This window comes from Copadichromis virginalis, linkage group LG18 (assembly GCF_057382275.1).
Source record: "Copadichromis virginalis isolate Kocher_CV1m ecotype Utaka linkage group LG18, C_Virginalis_male_GT1.1, whole genome shotgun sequence".
NCBI lineage: Eukaryota > Metazoa > Chordata > Actinopteri > Cichliformes > Cichlidae > Copadichromis > Copadichromis virginalis.
This window is the reverse complement of record NC_140635.1, coordinates 19,635,696-19,648,014: the sequence shown is the minus strand read 5'-3', so window position 1 is coordinate 19,648,014 and position 12,319 is coordinate 19,635,696. Positions and strand designations below refer to the sequence as shown.

Below are 12,319 nucleotides of genomic sequence, written 5' to 3'. Positions count from 1 at the left end.
TTCCCCCCCTAAAGGATTCAAAAAGAAGAGGGAATATGATAACTATTGCATGTTGTACATGAGTCAAATAAAATTATTATAAGCTAAATCTTCACCATTAAAGTTTGGCGAGCTTATTGCCTAAGGTCAGTGGCAACTGTTTGGTTTCTCTTTTGGCTAAATGGTGAAAGAAGCAACCATGTATACAAATCGGGTGTTCGCAGGTATTCAGGTCAAAACAAAAGTTGTAAATTATCAATTTGTGTTCAATACGTTCTGTTAATGGTTAGCATGTCAGTTTCTTTTACACTATTGTATGTTGTTAACTTTCCCGTGTGTGCTTTTTTTTTTTTTTCTTCCCCTTTTTGCTCTTGCCTTTCTGTACTCTTCTATCCCCTCTATCCCCCACCAATCACAGCAGATCCCTGAGCCTGTTTTTTGGAGGTCTCTTCTTGTTAAAAGGAAGCTCTTCCTTCCCACTTGTTACCAAGCATGTGCACTGATTCATTGGGTGGGGGGGTTCCTCTAATATATTAGGGTCTTGGGTCTTCACCTTGCCATGTAGAGCACTTTGAGGCAGCTTTAGATGGGAGTTGGCGCTGTATATAAAAGTGAATTGTCAGACATGCTCTTGTTTATGAAAAAGAGAACAGAATCTAAAAATAGCAAATAATCTAGAGTTGCCTGTAAAAACAACAAAGTACGTGATTTCCTCTCTCATTTTCAGCCATAAATGAGTATACATACTTCTTTAATTAGTAGTTTACATATCAAAACAGTTACAAAACACAATAATGAAAACAAAAGCAAAGATGATGCATTTTCACAGAATTTGTAAAGAGGACAGGAATGGTGTTTATGTAGGAAAAACCCCCAAAAGAACTCAATTCTAAGTATTTGGTCTATGTTGAGATTGCAATTATTAAACACAATTTCTACCATTTAGTAATTTAACTGAAGGGGGGGTGGTGTCAAGATATTGAGGGTTTTTTGGGGGGATTTTTTAAGACAAAATTGTGATAACACTTGGGGGGTTAGTTGCACAGTCTTATTGGTAGAGACCTCCAAGTATAACAGAGCAGCCATTTTTCCACAGGAAGCCACTTACAGCACACTTATTCAAACTGCCCCAAAATAATCAAATGCTAGCAAATTAATTTGATAAAATCACAAAGAAGTAAAATGAAGTAAGCAGTTATCCACAAAGTATGTTGTCAAATAGATTAATTTCAATAGGTGCGTGTGAGCAGGAAACACTGAAATTAGTGCTGTTTATAATAAGGCAAGACAGATTTTGCACTCACTATTTCAAACTTAAATTTCTCTAAAAGTACGAATGTGTTACCTACACATCATCAGCACACTTTTTTCCTTTATCAGTACCAGGAAAAAAGTGTGCTGATGATGCGGGCCAAATGTAATTAGGCTGGCCCACGGGCCAGAGTTTGACACCTATGAAATACAGGATCTCTGGAGAGACTTGAATATAACTATGTGCATCAAAACCTAGGTGTGCTGAGCATGTATCATTCCTAAGTAGACTTTGAGTTTAATATTGCTACCAGGGTCTGATTTTCAATAACATATCAGAGTAGTTGTATATGAAAAGATGAAATCAATTTAATTGTCTGAACAAAATGCAGAAAATTTCAAAGGCGACAAAAGCTTTCTGACTACGCTGTTTGAGTTTACAGATAAATCAAAAATTATTCAAAAAACATGGACTTCCATGTTTATCAGTTAAAAATAGCGTCTTAGACATGTACTAAATTAAAACCTGTTAATATAAATTCAGATTAGGTGCAAATCAGCATCCGTTTTGCTTTTTTCCAAACATTGCTTACCTCGTCTTTCTTAACGGTTTTTCAGAATGTCATCAGAGGATAAGACTGTGGAGCCCTCTGACCAGGGACCCTCACCGCCATCAAGCAGTGTAGGGGCCACGTCCACAGGAAGTCCTGCCCACGCAGACAAGCGACCACGTGGCAGGCCGCGCAAGGATGCTGCTGCCCTCCTACCCCAGGCACCACCCTTATCCACGTCTAAGAACAGAAAAAAGTAGGTTTTTACCTTTGACATTCAAATCAGTTTGTATTTTTAAAGCTCAGGGAATTACTTATTCTTGCTGAATTGGTTAGCATTGCTAGTGCAGTAACTTTATGTAATACTTTTTGTAAGCAGTGGTCTGGTGCCGGACCCCCTCTATAAAATGCTTAGGTTTAGACTTTAAATTAGTCTTGAAATTTTTCTTGACATTGGATTTGTAAGATGTGCGGAGCCAAAAGAAGAAGAAGTGTGAATCCCATATTCTTTTCAAACTTTATATATTTTAAATATCTGATATTACCTGCTTCACCATTTCCCCTTAGTGACAGCGCAGGTGAGGTTTTAGAGACATACCCATATGTCTCTCATATTGGATTTTCTTAATTATCGTCCTCTTAAATCCAGAATCTAATTTAAGATCCTTCTCGTCGCAATTAAGCTTTTAAATAATCAGGCCCCATCTTATCTCTAAGACCTCATAGTACCATATCACCCCATTAGACCACTTTGCTCTCAGACTGTGGGCTTACTTGTTGTACCCAGGATATTTTAAAGTAGATTGGGAGGCCTCTCTTCTGTGGAACCAGCTCCCAGTTTGGATTCTGGAGATAGATACCCTCTCTACTTTTTAAGATTACGTTTAAAACTGTTTGATCTTATAGATAAGGCTGGATCGTGTAACCCTGAACCCTCTTAGTTACGTTGCAATCGGTCTAGGCTGCTTCCTTTAATGCACTGAGCGCTTCTTCTTCATTCACTTTTTCCCCTCTCACTGTGTTTATACACCACTCTGTATTTAATCATTAGTTTTGTGTATTTTTTTTAAATTTTTTTTTATTTCTGTCTCTTTTCCATTAATGTGTTTTTTTTGTGCTGTCTTCCTCCTCTTACCCTAACTGGTTGCATAGATAGCTGCCTGTCCCTAAGCTTGCTTTTTTTTTTTTTTTTTTTTTTTAAAGTTTCATCCTGCTAAAAGGGTTTTTTTCCTTTCCACTGTCACCAAGCACTTTTTCTCATGCAGTCATCTGAATTTGTAATTTTGTCTGTGTTATTGTAAGGTCTTTACCTAACAAAATAAAACACCTTGATGCTTTATGTGATTCAGCACTATATAAATAAAATTGAATAGGGAATTACTTAATTCTTGCTGAATTGGTTATTCTTGCTGAATGCGATCACAGCAATGATTAAGGGTGTTGAACCTGGGCAACATTTAATATTTGGCCAAAAATAAGCCTTGGGAATTTGTTGCTGTTGCAATGGGCACAGTGGAGTAGATCTGCAATGTTCACCACAACCGAGAATTGATACGCGTAAATGATTACAAATACATGGTTTTCTTCTTAAACTATTCTTGTGATCAAAGTTTAGAAAATTAGGCTACAGTTCTGTAACCGACATTTGCAACACAGAGTGAAAAATAAATTTAACTTGCTGAATCGGACTCGTAGACTTTAGAAAGTCATGTATGGTATTTAAACCCCTTTACTTTTACATAACACTGTAAACTTGATAACAAAACCCCAGAAAACTATGCAAGATTTAATAAGATGGTTGTGGTGAGACTTACCGTTGCACTCCTGCCACCATGTACATCACTCTATGTGAAATTTTACAGTAAACCTAAGAAATCATAGTAACAGTGGTAACTTAAAATCTTTCACTGGTTATTATTTTTATTTTTATGTATTTATTATTCATGGTAAGTTAAGTACACAAAACCAGCTTTGGAAAAATGGGTGATCTTGCCTTTTATTATTGCTTCTCCTCCAAATTCTGTCAGGTGTCATGAGCTTAAATACCCCATTCTGTGTTACTGCTTATTAAATCCAGTGCTTACCTGGTAAGAGACGGCATTAAAACTTAATCCCATGTTATTAAACAAAAATATCAAGGTGGTGCATAGGAAGCATTGGGGAAAAAAGCCCTCAGTTTAAATCTGAAAATGGTCCTTATACTATATGTGGCATATTTAAAGTGGTCTGAACCTACTTTTGGCTGCTCCTATTTGAATCCAAAGGGATTTGTGTTTCCTCCTGGAATTAAAGTGGGGGCCTTTTGCAGTGTACTCAATAGTACCGTGGTTGACCACTTCTTACTTAAAGTAGTCTGAAACTACAAAATATTTTATGGTCATTCTAGCATTGCATAAGTTACTACTTTAAGTCCTTTGTAGAAGTCCTTGGGGTTTTAGCAGCTTGAGTGCGCCCCAGGGTGGCTGTGGCTACAATGTAGCTTGCCATCACCAGTGTGTGAATGTGTGTGTGAATGGGTGGATGACTGGATATGTAAAGCGCTTTGGGGTCCTTAGGGACTAGTAAAGCGCTATATAAATACAGGCCATTTACCATTTACCATTTGATTTCATGTAATTCCACCACAGATGTTTAGGCTCCGTGCAAGGTGTCCTGCTTCTCTGTGACTTCCTTAGCAACATACAATGCAGCTTAGAGCTGTAAAATAATGCCCGCAAGGTTCTTAACTCTCTCCTCAGTCTGTCCTCTCATTCAATCTTAATACCCTGTTCCCAATGGATCGTTTAATCTCCAAGTATTCAGACAATACATTAATGCCACAGTAGAAGGATGACCAGGGACACACTTGAAATACTTAATGTTGTTTAACTGGTCACGAACTAACCATCAGCAGTTTTATTTATATCTTTGTAATGGCTAGGGTTTTGTTAAGAATCAAGAATAGAATTACAATTTGTATATATTTTAAAGTATGTCATTATTTTTGCAGAATAGGCTGCTGATTACACACTTATTTAGCTCTGCCACAATTATTTATCCCCTCTCAGATTTCATTTAATTAGATACAAACACCTCCTGAAAGCTAAATTGCAAGCTCATATTCCATAAAACACCCCCAACACAGTGATTACAGCTTTGTGAATTCAGACAATTTACTCCATCCCGATTTCTAATTACTGTTGGTCATAAAAGCCTACAGGCTAATGAGGAATGGCTGGTCCTCTAAACTGTACTGTAACTTGTAATCGAACCATGGTGAACACTTATAACGTCATTCTAGACCAATTAATTGTTCTCATAGGCTAATCAGCTTCATTCTGTGGTGTATGTTTTAATTTTAAAATTGTCATAGATAAGTGTGATTAAGGGTATTGATTTGTGACAAAGGTGGATGCTCTATAAATCGCTGTTGTAGACCTGATTGGTTAGAATTTACTAGATTTGCTTATGCTCCATCTGCTAGTCCATCTCTTCCAGAGCAACATGATCCTTGTCAGGTTTTCCAGGCAGCACTGTGCTAGCTGGGACTACTTACCAGAGCATTATTTTCACCTTTTCTTTTTTTTTTTTTTCTTTTCCCTGTCTCTCTTGCTCGCTCTCCCTGTGGTAGGACTGTGGGGGGAAGTTGTGCAGGGTATGGGACCCGAACACTAGTCTTTTGCATTTGTCAGTGACATAACTGGCTGTCTGAATGCTGCAATTTGATCTCATTAGTTCTGAATAATATAATATACAGCTTGATGCTGTGTGGTGGTCTGTGCAAAGACGTCACTGCCAACACCTGTTTTCAGGTTGTGATCATAGGCTTATAACTGCTCATATATCAATTTGGGCTTGGTTTCTGCTATTAGATACTAGAAATACTTGAAAGATAAAAATTGTATTTAATGAAAATTTTACTAGATAGTAGTAGTAGTAGTAGTAGCAGCAGTTGGCCATGTACTAAGCATACTACATGTAGGACTGCAACGATTAGTCGACTAGTCACGATTACGTCGACTATCAAAATCGCCGACGACTAATTTAATAGTCGATGCGTCGTTTGAAGCTTTGTAAGATCCCAAAAGACGCAGGAATAAGTAGTAGGATTTAAGAGTGTAATAGCGGACTGAAACAAAAGATGGCAGCACTGCATGTACAAGGATGCCAGCTGCCGTTAAATCCCGAAGAAGAAGAAGCAGTGTCCGGTATCGCAGCCGTGTCCAAATTCAGGAACCGCATCCTCCTGTGCCCGCATTTGTAGGCCGATTACGTTACAGCGACACGACGAAGACTGTCCAAATTCGAAGACTCCGACAAATGTGCCCTTCATTTCCCCAGATTTAAAGGATGGGTCGGGTGTGTACTTCGTGGCCCAACCTATCACAGAATTCATAGCGCGGCCCAACTCAGTTTCCAACAATAGCGGCAGCTAGTTAGTTTTAATATTACTCTTATTATACTTTCTGGGTCACAAAATAAACATTACACATAATTTCAGGCGAGCATGTAGCTGTGTAAACTTCAAATATCTGCTCAGTTTATCAAGACACCACATATTTTCAAAAGCGCTCCAACGTTTTCGGAAACATCTGTTACTCACCAGCTCGATAGCGAGCCGAGGTTCAAGGCTCACTAGAGCAGGTGAGAACACCGGACTCCCGGCAAATCGTTTTCAAACCCACTGCCGTCTTTCGCTACTCAGGTTAAACATGATATATAAGTCACTTAGATAACTTAAAAATGTTATCGTTTGGCTTTTTTCAGTATTTTATTTGTTCCTGAGTAAATCGGTTTGGCTGAGATTAAAGTTATAGTTATTACACAGCTGAATAAACGTCAAGCAGACAACTGATTATCAGAAGTGTGAGATGCTCGAGAATATGCTCCGGTGTCCTGTTATATTTTAGATAGCAAGGAGCAGACGGCTGAGTTTATTAAACTCCACCGAAACAATCTGCTAATTTCATTAAAATTTAATAAACTATCATCTTGTCTTTATTTTTAGTTAGCACATAAGCTGTACGTTTTACGTCCAATGGATGCATGATCTGATTAGTCGACTAATCGCAAAAAATAATCTGTGACTAGTCGACTATTAAAATAGTCGTTTGTGGCAGCCCTAACTACATGGTCATCTCATAAATGGTTTGATGCTCTTTTATACCTTTATACATCTTTAGCTGGTTATTGGTATGGACATGAGTTTTTTTTTACATGTTCTTACCATATTGACCAGGTTTGAATAATATACATTCACTGGACAATTTGTTAGGTACGCCTACCCAGTGCTGGGTAAGAGCCCATTTTAGCTTTAGAATATTTGGTCCATATTGACACAATAGCAGCACACAGTTGCTGTAGATTCTTTGTCTGCATATTTCTTATAGAGATATCCTGTTCTACATGAGACCAAAGGTGCACTTTTGGATTGCGATCTGGTAACTATAGAGGCCACTTGAGTACTGTGAACTCATTGTAACGTTCAAGAAACCCAATTGAGATGATTTTGAAACGTTCCTTGTTGTTCTGTTGAAAGTAGCCATGCAAAAATGGATACAATGTGGTTATAAGGGACAGACATGGTCAACAATAGAACTCAGACAGGCTGTGGTGTTTAAATGATGCTCAGTTTGATACGAGGACCAAAGAGGGACAAGAAAATATCTTTCTCGTCATTAAAACCAGTCTGAACTGTTACAAGGCAGGATGGATCCATGCTTTCATGTTGTTTATACCAAATTGTGGTTCTATCATCCAAATGTTGGAGCAGAAATTGAGACTCATTAGACCAGGCAACCTTTTTTCCCAATCTTCGTGAGCCTGTGCGAACTGCTGTCAGCTGGAAATAGTCTGGCCATTCTCATTTGACCAATGGCATCAACAAGACAATGCATTTTGACCAGGACAATTCCAGTAGATTAACAGTTTCTGGTATACACAATCTAGGGCTGTTCTAATAATACCAGCATAATTTTTTATGTGTTTTTTTTTTTTTAAAGTGTCATATCATGATATCATTACTATAGCAGCATCCTACACTTATATTCTGTATTGCACACAATAATGAGGCACACTCAGACATGTCCGACAGGCAGACAGCCAGGTGTCCGGCTCTGATGACGATTTGGTAACAGCTGAGGTCATTGAAAAAAACCCAACAAAGCACAGTACCTTAAAATTATTTGTGCGAAAGCCGGAAACGACAAACTTGTTTCACTACTTGAGCCAAAAAACACAGAGTACGACCAGGCTATCAGCTGGTGATGTATGACCGAAATGTAAACAAATGACTCACCCAAGCATCGTTGGAGCACTCGCTAGATATACTTCTTACAACAGGAAGAGCAAACGGTGGCTGGTAATCACTGATGCAGTTACATATTGTTTAGCCAAGTAAATGACAGCAATTCAAATGGTGGAAAGGGAGGAAGGAGGAAGACATTTTTCATTTTTTATTATGTGGCAATACTGTGCAGGCTGCTGATGAACGACAAGTTACCTCAACTTAGATATTATTAAACTAAAGTGTAGAGCAGTCATATTATACTTAATATTTCCAGTGAAAATGCTACCTAGGCTAATTTTGTGCTTACATTTGAGTTGTGCTGTGTCACTACTATTGTACTATAGTGCTGCTGCTGGCAGCTTGTTTTAATAGATCCACACTTTAAATTCGATAGTCTGTTATCGTTGACAGCAAGTCATTGGTAAAGAAGAACTGAAAATGCCCTTTAGGTTATTTGTACTAGTAAATGGTAAATGGTAAATGGCCTGTATTTATATAGCGCTTTACTAGTCCCTAAGGACCCCAAAGCGCTTTACATATCCAGTCATCCACCCATTCACGCACACATTCACACACTGGTGATGGCAAGCTACAGGTAGTAAGTGCTGCTACCTGCAAGCTACAGTCCCCACTATAACACTCTTCAGTAATTTCTTTTTTTTCTCAGTATCCACTGAGATTAATTAAATTTTTATGCTCATCTTATTCTTAAAATAAAAGTTGTTTCTTATAAGAGAACCAGATACTATTTTGCTGTAAGTCCACTGTGCATCCAGTGAAAAAATTAACACAGTACCCTCTGATTTATTTATTTATTTATTTTAAAGGGGGGAAAAAAGTGTTGAAAAAATAGTGAATTATGAAAACAAATCAGAAAATGAGCTGTTCTGCTTGTGGCAGAGTTCCACTCATGTTTCATGTTGGGACATTATCTTATTTTCTCCTGTAAGCCAATTTGTTGCTTCTAGTCTTCCAAAAGCAATAAATGAGTAACTACAGACTGCTGTCTTTTGATCTTGCAAGACCAGAAGAGTCTCGTCATTAAAATATCAACATAAATCAAAAATCATCCAAGCTGTGCAAGCCACTCATCAATCCATCTGCTATACTGGGATCCAGGCTTTGACAATCTACTGTAATGCCATCATGCAGACCCTTTCCAGACAGTTGAAGCAGTAAGGCCAGTAAAGCAACATCTCCTTCCACTCCCTGGTGGCATCCAGTCGCTGATACCCTCATTTGTAACTTTTTCCATAAAGACTAGCTGACTGCGGCTTTTGCTATTGCTATGTACTTAGCTACTGTTTGATTTTTAAAGATAACAAAATTAAAAACTGAAAAGTAAATTTGTTCAGAATAGCATTAAAAAATTTAATTGATATAGAATAGTTACTGAGAGAGGCCATCCACCATTCCTGATTATATCTACACCGACTTCCATATGATCCTGAACTACAGTAGTTGGTTCATACTAGGCCATGTAATAGGCTATAACAGAGTTGTCTGTTAAAATGCAGTTGTTTGTTTCTACATCAAGTTATTTATGTTTGACTCAAGCTCACAGGTAATTGTTTTTAGCCAAGGTTTGCTAGAGACTTCTTCTGTCATTCCCCATGGAAGTCATTTAGAAGGAGGGGTTGATTTGGCATCTAGCCATTTGTGATTTTTCTCTCCAGTGACACAAAATTACCCACCCCCACCCCCAATCTCCTCCCTCACTTCCCACCCGCTGGATCCTCCTGAGTACCCCGGAGACATACTGCTCTCCTTTGGGCTGTGTTTGTTCTCCCCACTTAGCCTGCTAGCACTCGGTGTTGCTATTTAATTTGTATCCATGACAATTATCCCCTCCACATGCTGCTTCCAAGATTAGGTTAACTGAGCTTGCGTTGAAGGGATGCTGACACTGGCAGATATTTACATACTGTGTGTACAAGCAAGGTATGAGTTGGTGTGTCTGAGCGTATGAGTTGGCACACAACGCCTGTTTGTAAATGTACACGTGGTTGTCTGTTTGCTGACATGGCACATACAGTGAAATATAAGAAAGGTGGAACTTTCTTTGTTAGAAAAGTGTGTTGATACTAAGGACTTCTTTAAAAGCTAACATTACACATATTATGATCGTTCACAGACAATCACCTTAACCCTTTAGAGCCGATCGGAGCGGGAACGCTCTGTTATGCGTAACTATTTTTAAATCCCGGTAGCACTGCAACCACGTAAGCTAGCGCAAAAAATTTTTTTGCATATGAAACCGGAGGAGTTGTACTTACATATTGTGCCATCAGCTTGTCCTAGGTCACGGTTTCCTTCCACATAAAGCTTTGCAAAAACTGCATAAAAAGCGCTTGCAGGAACAAAAACATAATATTCCAGAAACACGCTTTGCCGGTCCGATCAGCTGTTCAAAACACTTCCTACGTTGGAATAGACGTCAGCGCGAACTTTTGCATTTCCGCCATTACCTGGCCGAAACCGGAAGTGACGTCATTTTCGCGGAAATGTAGTCTTTTTTGCGATCAGGGCCTCAGGGCCTATACTGCTCTTTTTAAAAGTTATCTTTGACTTTATGACTTTCTGTGTCGTTTCTGGGATGCTTAGGACTCATATTGCACTGCTGGGAATAGTTTATTTTGATGCATATGCTGCTTTTTTGCAAATTTGCAGTATAATATTTATTTTCGTTTTTCCTGCAGTGTATAAAAATTGGTGTATTTCAAAAATAAAACTATGAAGACACTCAAAATAAATTTCCTGTGGTGGGAAACTATTTTGTGCAACTTTTTTGTATTTACAGTTTTGAGGGATAAGCCTCTTAAATTTCTCTAACTACAAATATATGTTAAAAAATCAAAAACGATTTTCAATTTTTTTGTAGTTTATTGCACTTTTTTGCAATTTATGTAATTACTATGCACTTAATGAATACATATTATTAAAATCTGGGCTATAATGGTTGTATTGATGTATAGCAACTTGAAATGCTCCCAAAAATGGCTCCACAGCATGTAAAAATATAATATAAGCTCTGGCGGACTTGGTTCTATGGTAGGTCTTAAAGGGTTAAAGGGCTAGAGGTGAGAATTTTAGTCACAGTTAAACTGAGTAATCCAAAACCTGGTCCAGCGTGGTTGTAGGGGAGATGGTTAGGTGTACAGATCTGAGAGGCTATATTGATAAATAAATGCATTTCTTGGATGTCTGTTTTATTAAACAGCCCTCTTCAGATCTTGCCAAAGCACGTTGGTTGGGTTAAGACTCTTTTTTTTGCTGTTGTTAAAAAAATCATACATTTTATTTTTCAACTATTCTGTTGTGTATTTATCTGTATGCTCTAGGTCAATGTCTGTTTCACTATCCAGCTGCTCCCCAAGCTTCAGGTTATTGTCTGCTACAATCATATAATGTAATTTCTTTCTTTTTTGATTGCCTCAACACTTCCAGGATGTCAGTCCCCGAGGTTGCAGAGCAGTCTCAAACTTTCCATGTTTCACAGTGACCTTTTTAAAATTTGAGATGTGTATTTTATTTATTTTTTAAATTTCTGCCGTTTCATTAATTTATTTCCTGTAGAGTTTTCTGCTGGTGTTTTACTTATTCTCTTGACCTCATGTTCAACTGCTTCAGCATTATTGGACTCGGTGTGATTGGGGTATCTTTGCAGAACACCCTCTTCTCAAAAATTATCGCTAATCCTAAACTAGTTGTACACAATTTAAGAACATGCTGGCCTTAAAGGTACAGTAAGTTGGTTTTTTGTTTGTTTTTTTTTTTTTAATTTGATCTTTTTTCTTTTCTTTGTTTAGATTTAATAGAAAAAATTGTGAGCATCAACTTGTGGAAGCCACCATGTTACTTGACTACCTTGAATACAGTGGCCAAGATGGTCATTATCCTTCTGTCTAATTGGGTTTTATGTATGTGGATAGAGACCAGCCCACTTACAAGTTAGTTTTAATTTAAAGATCACAAATAGCTCTTTCAAACTCTATATGACTATTTAACATTTGTACATGAATGCTTTCGTCATGTCTTTCTCATTATGTCTTTCTCTTCCTTAACTACTGCTATATCTTCTCCCTCATCTCTACCTCATCCTCTTCCTCCTCACCTCGAGCCTCATCTCCTGAACTGAAGTCAGGGCTCTAACACAAGAAAAGGTGCATGCATATGAACATTTATTCCAGATATTGTTGCAGTTAGTTATTGTGAGTAGCAAACTGAACAACAAACTAGCTAAACGACAACAGCTGGTTGTTGCATTTTG

General features: G+C 37.9%; 1 protein-coding gene across 5 annotated transcripts in view; it reads left to right on the top strand.

Annotated features, from left to right (window-relative positions):
• Nucleotides 1-12,319, top strand: part of kmt2cb (lysine (K)-specific methyltransferase 2Cb) — a 93,996-nt gene that overhangs the window by 14,445 nt on the left and 67,232 nt on the right. For 4 of the 5 annotated variants that reach the window (XM_085439004.1, XM_085439003.1, XM_085439002.1 and 1 more), the window contains exon 2: nt 1,849-2,037. The exons of the other annotated variant lie outside the window; for it this stretch is intronic. In XM_085439004.1, the coding sequence (XP_085295130.1) occupies nt 1,850-2,037 (188 nt within the window). In that variant the 5' untranslated portion in view covers nt 1,849. The remainder of the gene's footprint in view (nt 1-1,848; nt 2,038-12,319) is intronic. 5 annotated transcript variants of the gene reach the window in all.